This window comes from Cynoglossus semilaevis, chromosome 14 (genome assembly GCF_000523025.1).
Source record: "Cynoglossus semilaevis isolate Cse_v1.0 chromosome 14, Cse_v1.0, whole genome shotgun sequence".
NCBI classification, from domain to species: domain Eukaryota; kingdom Metazoa; phylum Chordata; class Actinopteri; order Pleuronectiformes; family Cynoglossidae; genus Cynoglossus; species Cynoglossus semilaevis.
Window position 1 is genome coordinate 22,933,219 of NC_024320.1, and position 16,367 is coordinate 22,949,585.

At 41.8% G+C, this 16,367-nt stretch overlaps 1 protein-coding gene across 7 annotated transcripts in view; it reads left to right on the forward strand.

Moving 5' to 3' along the window:
• unc5cb (unc-5 netrin receptor Cb) overlaps positions 1-16,367 on the forward strand; it is a 160,988-nt gene that overhangs the window by 101,602 nt on the left and 43,019 nt on the right. For all 7 annotated transcript variants that reach the window (XR_003051821.1, XR_003051822.1, XR_003051823.1 and 4 more), the window contains one exon: positions 4,993-5,223. Coding sequence is in view for 4 of the 7 variants with exons in the window: in XM_025062690.1 (XP_024918458.1) it covers positions 4,993-5,223 (231 nt within the window). In the remaining 3 variants the exon portion in view is untranslated. The remainder of the gene's footprint in view (positions 1-4,992; positions 5,224-16,367) is intronic.

The following is a 16,367-nucleotide window of genomic DNA, read 5'->3' on the forward strand; positions in this document are numbered from 1 at the left end:
TGGCTGTTAAAACGAGTGATGTTTCTCCACTGACAGTAAAGTCAAGGATTTTAGAGACAAAGTGTTAGAAATGCATGGATTTGCAGGATTCACTGCGTATTTTAAACATGCGGCAGAAACCCATTTCCTATAGAAACTGTTGATGCAAGGCAGTCATTATGCTCCTGCTGCGCCGAAGATTCAGAGGGGTGATGGTTTCCCAGGCAACCTTAACTAAAAGTACAGTCAATAGCTGCGGCGGCGCTGACTTTTTCACGTACTTAACTTTAGAGCCTTTTACAATTTGATAAATAACAGAAAATTCTCTACAATTATCTGTTGGAATAAGAAGTGGAAGAAAGGCTTCTGTTTGTGCGTTGAAACATCGTGGAGTCCTGATGTCGACGACGTCCTGGATCTGACGGAGGAAAACTTCATCTCTGAGTCCAGTCAAAGTAAAGACGCAGCTGTAGCCTCGGGGAACAGGTGGTGTGTAGGTTGCTAAAGAAAAAGAAAATAGTGCCCCCCCACCTCCACAGCAGGTTGTTGTTTATACACTATGTAATCCAGTTCAGGTCCTTTTTTTTTTTTCTGGCAAAACATTCATGTTGCTTTTCCTCCTAACAAAACAAAACAAAACAAAGAATTCAATAATAATAATTTTTTGTGAACTTAATTAGATGATTTAAGGCATATGTGTCAAACTCAAGGCTCGGGGGCCAAGTGTGGCCCTCCAAGTCATTTTTGTATGGTCCGCGGGAGCTTGAAATGCATTTAGTAAGCACGTTTTTTTTATTATTACACAGAATAATCAACAATATTTGTAACTTGAATAAACAATAAAACAATCACAACCAGATGATGTGGCGCCCTCCCTGGTGAAAATGAGTCTGACACCCCTGTTTTAAATCCCTTTAGTGCACTAGGCCTTCTCGTCAAATGTCTCATCCTGTATATAATTCATTATTTCTAATCATTCCGTTAAAATTGCCGTCATTTTTTCCCTCCGGTGTTGGAATAATCGACAGATTACTGGTATTGATTTTTTTAACTGGTGCAACGTTCGACTCATTCATCTTTGATAACACTCTGCAGTGAAGTGCAGGAATTTAACTAATATTCAGTTTGTGTCAGTAAATATTCACTAATAGGAGTTACACTCTGGATTAGAAAAACTCACACTAATCACGCAGCACGGTGCGATTTGAATAAAAAAGCGCTGCGAGGACTTGTTTCATGAAATTTTAAACGCTCGGGCGGTTGAGGAACATTCTGGTTCAAATCCAGCCCCAGATTTACAAATGTTTACACACGTCCGTGCTGCCGATCCAACGGTGGAGGTGTTTCATAATGCATGCTCCACTTCCCTGTGTGTGATAACATGTGCTGCACTTGTTGAGTGTGAGGTTTGTTACGGCGCTGCACCAGATTGCATCACGTGGAACAGCGCCTCCTCTGATGTATTTTATCATATATGTATTTATGTGGATGAAAGGAGAAAAAAAAAGATGTTACTTTGAGCTTCTTCAGTACTGCGTCCTCCAGGGAGGCAGGTGCAGATGAGCGCTGTGATTGGTTGACATCAGACTTTTTTTTTTTTTTTTTTCATTTTCTCATGTGGTGTGTTTTTTTTTTAACTTTCTTTTCTTTATTCCTCTGCTGATTTCTCACTAGAGGTCTACTTCCATTCACTTGAATGTATTATTTCTCACGCTGTGTGGAAGTTGATACACAGCAAAGTGTGCATGTGTGTGTGTGTGTGTGTGTTTCTATCTCATGGCTGCCTCAGATCTCTGCGCCTCACAGTTTGACAGAGCGAGGGAGGGAGGAAGGAGAAGGGAGAGAGGGAAGAAAGGAGAGATAATGGGAACGAAGGGTGAACGAAGGCTAACACGATCATTAATGAGCTTCCTTGGCTCTCTTTGCCTGTTTCTGGGTCAGGGTCCCTTTGGCTGAGGGACGTGGGTGGAGAACCGCGGATCAGCAACGACACGAGTCCGCGGTCCAAATGGACTGGGACATGAAAGAGTCGTCACCTACACAGAGAAGCCTGGTTCTGTTCCAGCGTTCGTGTTGTGAGAGATGACAGCAGCTATCGGCTAATGACACTGTTTCACTGTTGTTGTTGTTGTCGTAGAAACACACTCTCTGTAGAAGCTGTTTCTCTCAAAAGTAGGAGCGTGAATTGGCAAGAATCTGGCAATACGATACGTATCACAATATGGGATGACAATATATATATATATTGTGATACGTTAGGCGGGACAATATATTGATTTTTGTTTAACAAACAAACACACAAGATGCTGTTCCTCGACACAAGGTTACTAAAACTAGAACAGAGGGATCTACATTCATAATCGAAGCAGCGATGTAGGAAATGGATACGATATCGTTAAACAAAATATTGCGATATATATGTATCGACATTTTCCTGCATTACTGCGTAAAAAAACACTGAGTCTTAACGACCTTTCTGTAATTAAAGACAGATCATGAGCCAAGGAAAGTTTGAATTTTTGAAACACACACACACACACTCCCCCACAGAACACCCCCCCCCTCCCCCACCCATCCTGTGGAGAGGATGACTTTGGTCACTCTCTGATTGGCTCCTCCTGCCCTTTCATTTCCTAGTAATCAGCTTCAATCTCTGGCAGGTATAGAGGAGAAGATAACATTAGAGGGACATCATGGGGAGATATCTGCTCCGCCAAGATGTTATTTACTGCCCCCAGAGGCAGCCCGGGGGGCGGAGGGGGTGCTCTGTCAGACAACACTACGGCGTGTCCACACAGGACAAAGAGGTTGGGAGACATGGAGGGACACAGAAGAATTACTGATGGGGCAGATAAGACCTGTTGTTGTCGAAGTGCTCTGCCTTCCTGTGTCTGTTCTGTCCAAGCTCGTTGTCCAACTCCTGTCAACGTCTTCATCTGTGTCTGTCTGTCAATGTCTGTGGACCAACTGTTTACAATTAAGACACTGTGTACACAACAGACAACAGTGTGTACTAAAAGTTCAAATATGTAGCATTTTATTACATATACGTATATATGTGTATATATATATATACATAAATATGTATATATTGTATTATATACTTATATAATGGTATAATAAGTAATAAGTATATATGTGTGCCTGTATGTATATACTGAATATATATATAGTATATAGAATATACCTATATATACTGTATAAATATATATATACATATATACTGTATCAATATATAAATATATACACACAGCACTATGTGTGTGTCTATATATTTATTTATATATAGGTATACTGTATATGTATATAAATATATACGTATATGTATATATGTGTATATATATATACACACATACACACAGGAAATATATACTTATTATATATAGTATATGTACTGTAAGTATATAATATAATATATACATATATATGTATGTGTCCTGTATGTACATATATATTCACATATACATATATATAAATAAATATATAAATATATACATTTTACATATGTATTAGTTAATTATTTAATGAATTCTGAGTTTTCTGGTTTGTTTTCTTCTGAGACATTTTTGGAAACATTTTCACATGTGTAAGTATTTATTGCTGCAAAAATACAAAGAACACAGTTCACCCATTGAGTTTTAAGTAATAATGAAAAAACATTGTAAGGCTGCGAGCGCACATGTGCAGTAAAGACGACTTTATTCATCACTGTTTGAACTATTCCAGCTGTTAGTGTTTTTCCAGCTGATTTGGTTCTGTCGTGGTAGTCAAACTGCAGACTCCAGCTCCTTCCTCCTCTACAGTAGAACTCTGTACAGTATACATACTGATGGACAGATATATGCTTGGCTGGCCTAACACAGAATCAGACCACAGACACACAATAGTAATTAATGAGAGGAGGAGGAGGAGGAAGAGCAATGACCTCATGTTAATTAAAATAAAATAATTTTGAGTTTTATAAAAAAAAAAAAGTTCAACGTTCATGAACAGAAACAGTTCAACTTAGTTGGATTTTTCACTTTCTTCATCTTCATCTTCTTCCCCTTCCTCACCTTTTGTTGCTCACCGTGTCTCTGTCTCCATTACCTCTCCTCCTTTCTTTCACACCGGTGAATAATTGATGTCTACCGGCTGGATGGTAAGAATAGAACAGTTCTGGAGGTGACAAATGTGCTGGCAAATGGGCCTCTCTCTCTCTCTCTCTCTCTCTCTCTCTCTATCTCTAAAGAGTCAGAAAGTTTTCCGCACTTGCTGGTGGGCGTGCTCCTCAGTGTGTTTGTGTTTGTGATGTTTTGTACCACTGTGAGAATTTCGCCGCCGCCGTGTTGGTGTGAGCGAGCGAGCGAGTGAGCGAGGGCGTGCGCGCCTGCCGTTTGTGTGTTTGATTTAAAACAGCGAGATGAAAGGGAGCTGTAATTACAGGGAAGCGTATCTGTCTGCTGCAGAAGTATCCGAGGAATGGCACAAACTGGGCCAAAAGCCTGAGGTCATTAGATCTGCTGCGTGTGTGTGTGTGAGTGAGAGTGTGTGTGTGGGTGTGGGTGTGTGTGTGTGTATAAGCTGGTGTGTGTGAGTGAGTGAGAAAGGAGCGAGTGACAACTCCAGTGAAGAGAGAAAGTAAGAGAGAAATCAGCTTAAAACTTCAGTTCCTCAGAGTCGACCTCTGAACTCCGCTTCTCATTATTGGCTCGGCAACTCTCGCTCGTCCTGGGCTGTAGCTGCTCGTGGTTTCTACAAATCCGTGCGGCCTCGTCGCACGAGAAGAGTCCAAAGTTTCCTGTTTTTTCCAAAATACACTTGTGTAAATGCTCCACTCTATCAAATGAAGGGCGTTCGACGGCGTTCTACAGCAGTGGATAATCCCATAATACACTGTCCCTCTGTCTCCTGTCTGCCTTCATTTCCCCCTCGACCCAATCATTTTTCTCGCTCCCTTCCTCTTCCCTTTCATCTCCTAAACGCTCCCTACTGTCCCTAATCTGGCCTCCATCTTTCTCTGTCTCCTCACAGTGGATGATGACTTCATCGGTCTTGGGGAGCTGCCAGAGACCTTCCCCTCGGACCCTCCCGAGCCCCTGCCTGTGTTCTTGATGGAGCCGGAGGAGGCCTACATAGTCAAGAACAAGCCGGTCAACTTGTACTGCAAGGCCACTCCTGCCACGCAGATCTACTTCAAGTGCAACAGCGAGTGGGTTCACCAGAAGGAGCACACGGTGGAGGAGCGCGTGGACGAGAACTCTGGTCAGTACAAAAATAAATAAAAATACAGTCTTCTAGGAAATCTAGGCTCACACACACACACACATACACACACACAAGTTCTTTGTTGCTTGCTTTCCACAAGATTTGAACCGGCAACCCTCCTACTGAAACCACTAGCCCTGGGCTGACCCCCAAAATATTGACACTTTGTGCAGGTTTAAAGTAGGGAAGTCCGATATTGACTTTTTACCGATATCCGATATGCCCATATTGTTGAAGCACCTAATTTCCGATTCCGATATCAACCGATACCGATATAGCGGGACAGTGGTGGCCTTATTGTAATTATTATTTAAACCACCGTATGATTTGTTGACACCAGCATTCTGCATACAACCCCCTGATTATTAAAATAGATTCATTAAATGAGCTGCATCGCTGCCATCTAGTGACTTTCACTTTCATATACAGTCGTTTTCCCCCAAAACTATTTTTAGGGCACACATGATTTGGCGAAACCCAGGAATTGCGTTTCGGGTTTTCAATATCGGAGGAAAATTCGATAACGATTTTTACCGATATTATATAATTATGCTAATATCGGTCGGCCGATATTATCGGACCTCTCTAGTTTAAAGGCCATGGAATAATATGACAAATGCTTCAGATATTTTAATGTCTCACAGAAGTTGGTTCACGATCGACGTTGTCATTTATTGTAACAGAAAAAGAGAAACAATATTATTATAACCTTCAATCAATCATAAACAAATAACTCAATCATTTTAAATAACCTCTGCCATAAAGCAGTGTTTGGCATTCATTTATTTGGAATATTAACTCCAAATATATATTTTTGCTGAATCTGTTTTTATCTTTAAAGAGCTTCATTTTTTTTTACTAGAAACAAAAAAAAAAACTCCTTGTAAAGAGGAAAGGAAAATCTGCGCCGACAGTGGTGAAACATATTTCTTCCTTTCATTTCTGAAAAGTAGTTCAATCATTCTGTCATGTCGCATTATGAGATATAATACAATAATATACAACGTAATAAAAAGCAGGATTCAGACTGACATGCTGTTTTTATGAATCTCCAATCAGAACCATATGTCAGTGTCACGTCGGCTATTACTCAAGTTCAGTGTCAAGTCGTTAAAAATAAACTCGCAACATTTTCCGTGCAGTTCGCCCGCTCGTCCGTTCAGACAAATGGTTGGTCAGTTCCAGAGACCAGTACAATTAATCAACCACCTGCAGGGTTGTAGTTCCAGACCCGGCCTCACGGAGGTCAGTGTGAGTTCCAGTCTCGTTATATGCGGTTGTGTACACGTGTGAGAGCCTTTAGAAAAGAGTGGAGACGGAGCCGAGATGAAGTCGGCCCCTGAAGGCAGCCGATCTATTACACACCACAGCCCAGCTCTGATTGGCTGCATTCAGCTGTCGTGGTGGAAATGGAGTTCTTTCTGTCGCCCACAGGTTGCAATCACGTCACGTTTACCCTTTTCATCCCACTGTTGTGCTGCACATGTCTGCGTGGTCACACACAGTCTCACACACACACACACAGCTGCTGCTGCTGCACCTGAAGTGTCGGCCTCAGCATGTAATTACACACACACACACACACACACACACACATATTTATTGCTATCTTAATTTGATTTCCAGTGCGAAGTATTTTAAAGGACAAACTATTGACATCAGTCATTGACTTGATGTTGCAAAAATCATTTTAAAAAAAATCATTAAAAGACATTTTCACTTATTGATTTACACTGGTGATGTAGATGGGTGGTTTATTTAAGGAGGTCAACAGTTTGGAGGATTGCTAACGTCAGGGACAAAGACCTGGAGACATGTCCTAACGCTGCATATGTTACTATCTCAGTTTAACATCGCAGTGTTAGATATGGAGTTCACACCTCAATGAGTCGACGCTTTCGTTGAGACTTGTTTGACCGACGCTGTGTTCGTTTTGCTAATTGAAACATGGAAATAGTGCGACTTAATTTAAGACGTTTTTTTTTTTAAATTAAAGTGCGTTATTGGTGTAAAAGCTCCGCTCACTTTCTGTTCGACAGGCTGTGGTAATTATGCAGGAAGTTTAATTTGATTTATCTTTGACTATAATTTTTATTGTGTAAGCCTTAGTATTAGTGATATACCGTCTAATGCAGTGTGTCTCAAAGTGTGGGGCTGGGCCCTAATGGTGACAAACAAAAACAAGGAAATTTAATAAAGTTTCAAGTTATGATGGAACAGCTGTGCTTTTATTTTCTTTTTAGACCTTTTTGGTCTTTGATGTTAATGATTTTGATTCATTCTAAAATATGACGTTACTTGGTGTTAGTTCAGAAAAATGGAATTGTAATTTATCAGGATTTTTAGTTGGTACGATGGGGGCAGGTGGTGGGCGACCAAGCTAAATTCTCAAACTCGTCTCAGTTTCTCGTCGGAACAACCCTCGTTAAAATAATACTGCTGAATTACAGTAACTATGACATTATCAAAAGCAGAAACATATTTAACTTAAAACACATTTTGTTTTTTAGACGTTTCTGACTCGTTATTTTGGGCGTTTGTTGAGGAGAACAGTCTGAAACGTCCTCTTCTCTTGGAGGGGACCGAGATTTAGAGATTTTCCGACGTTCCGTCCCCGTGGACTCTCTGTCAGGTTAGATGGGGACAGAGTGTGGACGGTCATTGTCAGGCGTCTCCTGAGCTGCAGAACTGAGTTCATGTCAGGGCTCTGACTGGGCCGCTGTCCCTCAGGCTGCTGCCCCTCATTGTCCTGGCGTCAGGTCATCGACGGTCAACCGTCAGCTAATGTCTGAGCTCCTGGACATTTAGCACCACATTTCCACAGTGGGATTTTTACCTTTTTTTTTTTTTTACACTTTTAATCCTCGTAACACGATGCCGACCCCAAGTTGTTTCACCGCTTGAACGGTTTTCACACAGACGATGAGACGTGACACTTAATAATGTGATCAAATACTTCAATCTTGGTTTCATTCGACCAAGGAATCTCATTTTTCACAGTCTGGGAGTCTTCAAATAGAACTTTCTGGAGCTTTTATTCACTGGCAGCTCACGCTTTGACATCACTTTTGCCTTGAAGTGCATCGTCAGCTGTGGGATCAGATACACGGAGGGGCTTACAGGGGTCAAAGGTCAACGGGTCTTTATTTGACATTTCATTCGCATACAGTGTAGAAGTAGAACAGCTCCCCTTCAGACATAAGGAACAAAACAAAAACGATGGCATTTAAAAAATACTGTATTCAATTTGGAAAAAACATTTAGTACAAAATAATAAATATAATATTTAAAATTAAAAATAATATGGTAAAAAAAACTGAAGAATATAATATTTAAAATTAAAAATAATAATAATATGGTAAAAAAAACTGAAACCAAATTTGGTATGTTTGACACCCCTTATTAAAAAATAAATTTGACTGACTCTAAAATGAAAAGTGAAACCACTCTGCAGAGTGTGTAGATTCTGACCATTAAGTTTTGTTAAAGTTAAACCCGTTTATTTTTGTCAAATCAATTCCGGCAGCACAGGCTTCCTAACCTGTGTGTCTTCAGGTTCTCTGGGAAAATCAAGTGAGAGTTTGGAAAACAACCCACAGACACCCACTCTTCACTGACAGATCCACAGGCTGTTTGCTGCTTCAGTTACACTCCTGCAGCCCTGAACACACACAACACCACAGGAGCTGACTACTGGGTGTGTGTGTGTGTGTGTGTGTGTGTGTGTGTGGTTTCCACAGAAAAGAAACATCGACAACAGCTTTTCTCTCCGGTCAATGCCGGTGATTGTTACACCAAAAAAAACGGAGGCCTATTTTTTTCCACTTTCCTCTTCACGTCAGCCCACTCTCAGCTTCTGTATCTTTTTTAAATGTTGCTAATCACTAGAGAAGAGTGAGACAAAAAACCAAAAAAAAACTTGATTTTTTTTTCTAAAAGAACCCCACGGTGTCACGTAGGACTGCTCCGTCGTGTGACTTTCCCACAGCAGCAGCAGGAAGTTTGGAAAATGTTGAAATGATTCATGTTTTTCTCAGCACATATCAGATAAAAGATAAAGACCTGTGTGAGTGTTCTGTTCATATTTAATTCTTCGGTGACAAACAAATCACATTCAGAATATTTTCCACAGTCTGAGAACTGAACTGACCGTAAACATCAGGCTCTAAATGATGTGTTTAGGAACCACCGGGGGCAGCAGCTGGCATCACAGAACGCAGGAGGAAATAACAGGCCTTTCATTGTTGTTGTTTTTTTTAAATTATTTACAGTTTTTTTTTCCCCTCATTAGACACAGTGGAATATGAATACATTTTATTAGTTCTGAGCAGAAAGAAAAAGTCTGTGTTTCAACACGTCAGTGTTTCCAGTGACTTACAGTAAATTCTGGTTTTTCGTGAAACGATGTGGTCGCACACCAGAGGAAACCAGCTGTGTCCACTCTGAAGGAAGTCTTCGGAAATAAAGGGCTAACAGAAATATTCCTGTTGAGGTCATGGATGTTAGTTTTAGTTCTTTTTTATTAGAACGTCGTATCATTCGTTAGTAAAGTTAAATTCCAAAACCCAACAGGAGGGGGCTCCACTTAGTGAATGACAGCTGGTTTGTACTGCGATACATTAGCAAATGTTTTTATCATGGCGTATAATATATATATATATTAACAAAATGTTGTTGCTATAAATTTAGTGACGTCGTTATCTTTATTCTCGTGGACATTGGTGGCTGGTTTTTGCAGATGTTGTTGCTATAAATTTAGTGACGTCATTATCTTTATTCTCGTGGACATTGGTCGCTGGTTTTTGCACTTTTATTTTATTTTTGAATTTTTTTTTAATTTTTAGATGAGTTTTATGATTAAAGATGTTTATTACATTTCATATTATTTTTTCAATTCAACTAAAATTCAACTGTTACTAAAATCTTTGTAAGCAGGTGTTTTAATCTTAAACCGCTAACCATTTTTTAAAATCCTAGTATTAGTACGTGGAGGAAAAACACACGGACCCTGTGGTTTGATGAAATAGTGGTGAATAAGAAGTACAAAAGCAGTGAGTGGGTGTGATACTACTGCAGCGCCGAGCAGAGCAGGAGGTCAAATAGAGTTTCTTCTCCTCACTGCCGCATACCTCCCACATACTGTACTGTACCGTACTGTACTGTACTGTACTGTACTGTACTGTACTGTACTGTACCATGTGATCCAGACAGGGTGGCATTTATCTCTCAGTGTTGATGGCAGGTTATCTCTTATCTCTTGTGGCCAAAAGGGAAAATTGATCTGGGCAAATGAGCAGCAAATTAATTATGAGCAGGCGCGGCTAATGTAGCATACACTGGAGGCAGCTTGTCACTCCCTCTGAGAGGAGTTAGAAGATGAAGCAGGAGCACCCTCTCTCACTCCTTCTGGCCTCGTGTACTGTACGCTACCCCCCACCTTTCCTCCCAGCCTCTCCCCCATTGACCAGGGCCACTAGTGCGATCAATAACATTAGCTGGTTCTTACGCCAGGCTAGGCTAGGCTAGTTGGCTCTAATGACCACATGCATAATAAATCATCTCCAATGAGCCCCTCTGCCTCAGCCCCGCTAATAATAGCCATATATTACAGAATCATTTCCAGCTCTAATGGGCTGAGCTGACGGTTGTGAAGTGGGCCCCGGTCGCCGGCCCTGACACGGTCAACACTCGCTCTGCTCCTCCCGAGTGCAAATTGAGTGGATTTGTGTCTTGATTTGTTTTCCTGTTATCATTGTTACGCTACGCTGTGCGCTAATCGCTGCTCGCTGAGCAAACACATGAAGTCACCGGGTGAGATCAGCGGCGATCCGCCGGATACGTTTGATGTTTGACGACATGTTGGAGGAGTTTAATCCAGTTTCGGTAATCGCAGTGGAATAACAAATGACTCAAAGAACCGACGCAGACACGGAGCTGCGCGTCGTTTAAGGTTATCTGCAGTTGCAGACGGCCCGGGTTTAACAAGGCTGGGCGGATAATTCGGCTCCTGTACGAGCCTCGTCAGAAATAATCTGCAGCGCAGACATAAAAACGCTGATCTCGGCGTGTGTCTCTCACCCTGGGAGAATTCACATCCGCCTATTATTTCCTCTATTGATTTTTTTTCTTTCTCTTTCTCTCTGACTTTGTCTCAGATGTTGGTCCAACACCACCCTCCGTACTTGACATTCTCAGAGTGATAAAAGTTAGTCTGCAGCAGCCGCACATACATTAGAGAGGAGTGCAGCCTCAGCCCCGCACCGTCTGACTCACACGTGATGCTAAGACACTCACACTCCCACACTCGCACTCACACACACACACACACGCCGGGAGGAAAAGGCTCGACACACAGCAGACGCCGCTGTTCCTCTGCCTGTCGGCACGCTGTGTAAATTTTACATGAGAGCTAAGCTGATGTGTGTGGGATGACACTCTGCCTGATGTGTTTGCCAGAACATGGAGGCTGCACGAAGGCGCTGAACCCGACACCAGAAGACACGATGGTGGTGGTGGTGGTTATTTATCCATCCGGATTTGTGCTGTTTTCATTCAGACATTTGAATTTTTCTTTTATCCACTGGTTGGAGAACCTGATGAAATGAGACGTAACAGAGCTCAACACTGACACACATTCTTCTTCTTCTTCACCATCATCTTCTTCATCTCTTTTCTAGTTTTCTTCTTGTTCATCTTCCATTTCTTCTTTCTTCTTCTAAACCAGTGTTTATCAATTATTTTCGGTCATGCGCCCCCTTGGGGACAGAAATGTTTTCACGCCCGCCTGAGAGCCTGATAACGTGTATATTTATATATGTACAAACCACTGTATGAGTTGCTGCCACCTAGTGCCCGGAGGCTTGTTAACATTCAAGCCACCTCATCACACCCCGACAGTGGGGCCCGCTCCACTATTTGAGAAGCACTGTTTTACACCAACCCTCTCCATGTTCTTTAACCGGTGTCGCCCCCCCCTTCCCCCCCAGCCTCTCCCCCATTGACCAGGGCCACTAGTGCGATCAATAACATTAGCTGGTTCTTACGCCAGGCTAGGCTAGGCTAGTTGGCTCTAATGACCACATGCATAATAAATCATCTCCAATGAGCCCCTCTGCCTCAGCCCCGCTAATAATAGCCATATATTACAGAATCATTTCCAGCTCTAATGGGCTGAGCTGACGGTTGTGAAGTGGGCCCCGGTCGCCGGCCCTGACACGGTCAACACTCGCTCTGCTCCTCCCGAGTGCAAATTGAGTGGATTTGTGTCTTGATTTGTTTTCCTGTTATCATTGTTACGCTACGCTGTGCGCTAATCGCTGCTCGCTGAGCAAACACATGAAGTCACCGGGTGAGATCAGCGGCGATCCGCCGGATACGTTTGATGTTTGACGACATGTTGGAGGAGTTTAATCCAGTTTCGGTAATCGCAGTGGAATAACAAATGACTCAAAGAACCGACGCAGACACGGAGCTGCGCGTCGTTTAAGGTTATCTGCAGTTGCAGACGGCCCGGGTTTAACAAGGCTGGGCGGATAATTCGGCTCCTGTACGAGCCTCGTCAGAAATAATCTGCAGCGCAGACATAAAAACGCTGATCTCGGCGTGTGTCTCTCACCCTGGGAGAATTCACATCCGCCTATTATTTCCTCTATTGATTTTTTTTCTTTCTCTTTCTCTCTGACTTTGTCTCAGATGTTGGTCCAACACCACCCTCCGTACTTGACATTCTCAGAGTGATAAAAGTTAGTCTGCAGCAGCCGCACATACATTAGAGAGGAGTGCAGCCTCAGCCCCGCACCGTCTGACTCACACGTGATGCTAAGACACTCACACTCCCACACTCGCACTCACACACACACACACACGCCGGGAGGAAAAGGCTCGACACACAGCAGACGCCGCTGTTCCTCTGCCTGTCGGCACGCTGTGTAAATTTTACATGAGAGCTAAGCTGATGTGTGTGGGATGTCACTCTGCCTGATGTGTTTGCCAGAACATGGAGGCTGCACGAAGGCGCTGAACCCGACACCAGAAGACATGATGGTGGTGGTGGTTATTTATCCATCCGGATTTGTGCTGTTTTCATTCAGACATTTGAATTTTTCTTTTATCCACTGGTTGGAGAACCTGATGAAATGAGACGTAACAGAGCTCAACACTGACACACATTCTTCTTCTTCTTCACCATCATCTTCTTCATCTCTTTTCTAGTTTTCTTCTTGTTCATCTTCCATTTCTTCTTTCTTCTTCTAAACCAGTGTTTATCAATTATTTTCGGTCATGCCCCCCCCTTGAGGACAGAAATGTTTTCACGCCCGCCCCCCTTCCCTTCCGACCCACACCCTAGTCCTTGAAATACTATTGAGAGCCTGATAACGTGTATATTTATATATGTACAAACCACTGTATGAGTTGCTGCCACCTAGTGACCGGAGGCTTGTTAACATTCAAGCCACCTCATCACACCCCGACAGTGGGGCCCGCCCCACTATTTGAGAAGCACTGTTTTACACCAACCCTCTCCATGTTCTTTTTCATGACGTCCATGAATCTTCTCCGGGGTCTTGCTCTTTTCCACTCCTCCATCTCCATCATCCTCCACATGTCCAAACCATCTCCACCTCTGACTGTCTGTCATCTCCATCCACACTGCTCCACCTTCATTGTCCTCTAATCTCCCAGTGAAGATCTCAGCATCTTCATTTCCCGACACCTTGAGCTGAGACACTTTTTCCCCCACAGAATTAACTTTGAGGATGCAGCCGGAGGCTGATATTAAAAGAACATGACGACACCGTGTGTTCGGTGGTCGTACACTCTGTGTCACTGTTGTCGATTATCTCTACTTGACTACACAGTGAATTACTTTGTAATGAATTAGATCTCAGGCAGAGATAAAGCTGCCGGAGCGTGGTGATTCAGAGTCATTGACCTGTGACACAAAGTCAAGACAACGTGGGATAATGATGTCACGTCCAGCCCAGATGGTGGAGCTGAAGGAGAAGGAGAGCCCATACTCTCCCTATTCTCTAAATGCACAGCTAAATGCTACCTTAAAGTTAAGACTTTAACAAAAACAGTTCACATGTTCACCAAATATTTATATATATTTTTTTCTTATATTTACTAAACAAAACCTGTTTAAACCTAATTCAACCCTAACCCCATCATGTTGTTAGGTCCTACATCAGGGTGTCCACACTTTTTTGGCTTGAGAGCTTCGATTCAAAGGTCTAGGCTAAAGCGATCAGCCTTGAAAACCTTAAATATATATTTACTCATATAATATATTTGAGTAAATATATTATATTTACTTTATATTAATGTATACATTGTTAGTAAATATTAGTAAATTCATATATTTACTGTATATGGTCACTACTACACACTACAGAAATATATTTATATATTTTTTTTATTTCAGTTGCTCATGATCTAACAGCATTTCCTTTGTGATCCACTACTTGGGCACTGCTGTCGTACGTTCTCTACCTTTAAACAGTAATAATTCTCTTTGCTTCACCCCAGAGCCATCGTGACAACACAAATGTTATTTTAATGGTTAATGATCATTATGTTGACATACGAAGCGCTAACGTTATCTCACTAATATACACTAAGATAATATCGTTCATTAAAAAAACTTAAGGTTTTGTCCTTTTGGCGAAGCAGCCGCATCGTTCATTCGACCGCTGTCCTCCCATTTTAATCAGTATGTGCTCTGTGCAGCACTTTTAATTTGTGCCTCAGCAAGACATTGGGTTTGGGGGGGGAGAGAGGAGGGAGCGGAGGGGGGGCTACACCATTAACATAACTGACATTTATTTGCAGCAGGAAAGCAAAAATGAAGAAAGAGCAATGCTGGAACAAACTTTAGAATCTCTAATTTTGACATTAAATCTGTTGGAGAACAACAGGATCTAAGTTAGTATGTTAACTGTCGTCAATTAAATGTGAAATATAATAATAATAATAATAATAATAATCAGTATAAATGTGACCTCTGAGTGAAAGAATTGTTGCACGACTCATGAAGCTCATGAAGTGTGACGTGTGGCAACAAAAATGATAAGAAATAAAAAGAAATAAAAAGGAAATTATCTGATAAAGAGCAGCTCGTTAAAATTAATGGCAGTGAATTTTTCTCACAAACAGCAGGGTTCAAACGGCCAGGACTCGTTAGCTTGATGTAATGGGTTAGCGAACACACAAACACTGCTTTTAGGAGCAAATATGCATCATTTGAAGAGTCTAATTTAATATTACTGTTGCTGACCAAGTACATGAGCTGCTGTCTGAGAACATGATGACCTACATGTTTACTTTTTTAACCACAGCAGGTTCTGCACTTCCCATTTCTAAAGTTAATAGAGCAGCGTTTCTGGGATGAGGCGTCGCAGCGTGTTCCTGCCAAACCTTTGACTCCGTGTGTGAAATATTTACACCATAAAGCAACACGGAGTGAAATTCAGGCTCGTCTGGCTGCTGCAGCAGCGTCCAACACAAATGGATCCAGAAATGACGTGTTCTCCAGTCAGTTTAAAATGTTCAGTCTCTTCTTTATTTCTGTATAGATGTTACTACTCCATAACATATTAATACATGTTTCTGCAATTGATTATTATTCATTCAAGTTACAAATATTCTTCACTGCTCTGTGTAATAAAGAAAATAATTGATCAAATTAAGAAACTCAGCAGCATGGACTTCAGTATGCGGCAAATCAACAATTTTTAAACTCCCGCGGGCCACACAAAATGACTCCCGCGGGCCTTGATTTTGACACATACGGACTAGACCAGGGGTGTTAAACTCATTTTGGTTCCACACACGGCCTAATTAGCTGTGAAGTGGACCGGACCAGTTCAATCATAACATAATTACCTTAAATAACAATAAGTCCATGATTGTTTCCTTCTTGTTCTCTTGCAAAAAAACACGAGTGTTAGAAAATATTCATATTTAATGAAATATAGTTTGACAAAACTTCACGAACATTAAGCAATTGTGCTTTTTTTTTCACTTCCAAAATTCATCTAGCGGGCCGGATTGAACCCCGTACTGGGCCGGTTTTGGCCCACGGGCTGTATGTTTGACACCCATGGATGGATGGATAGGCTGTAGATGATTTATTTTTTTAC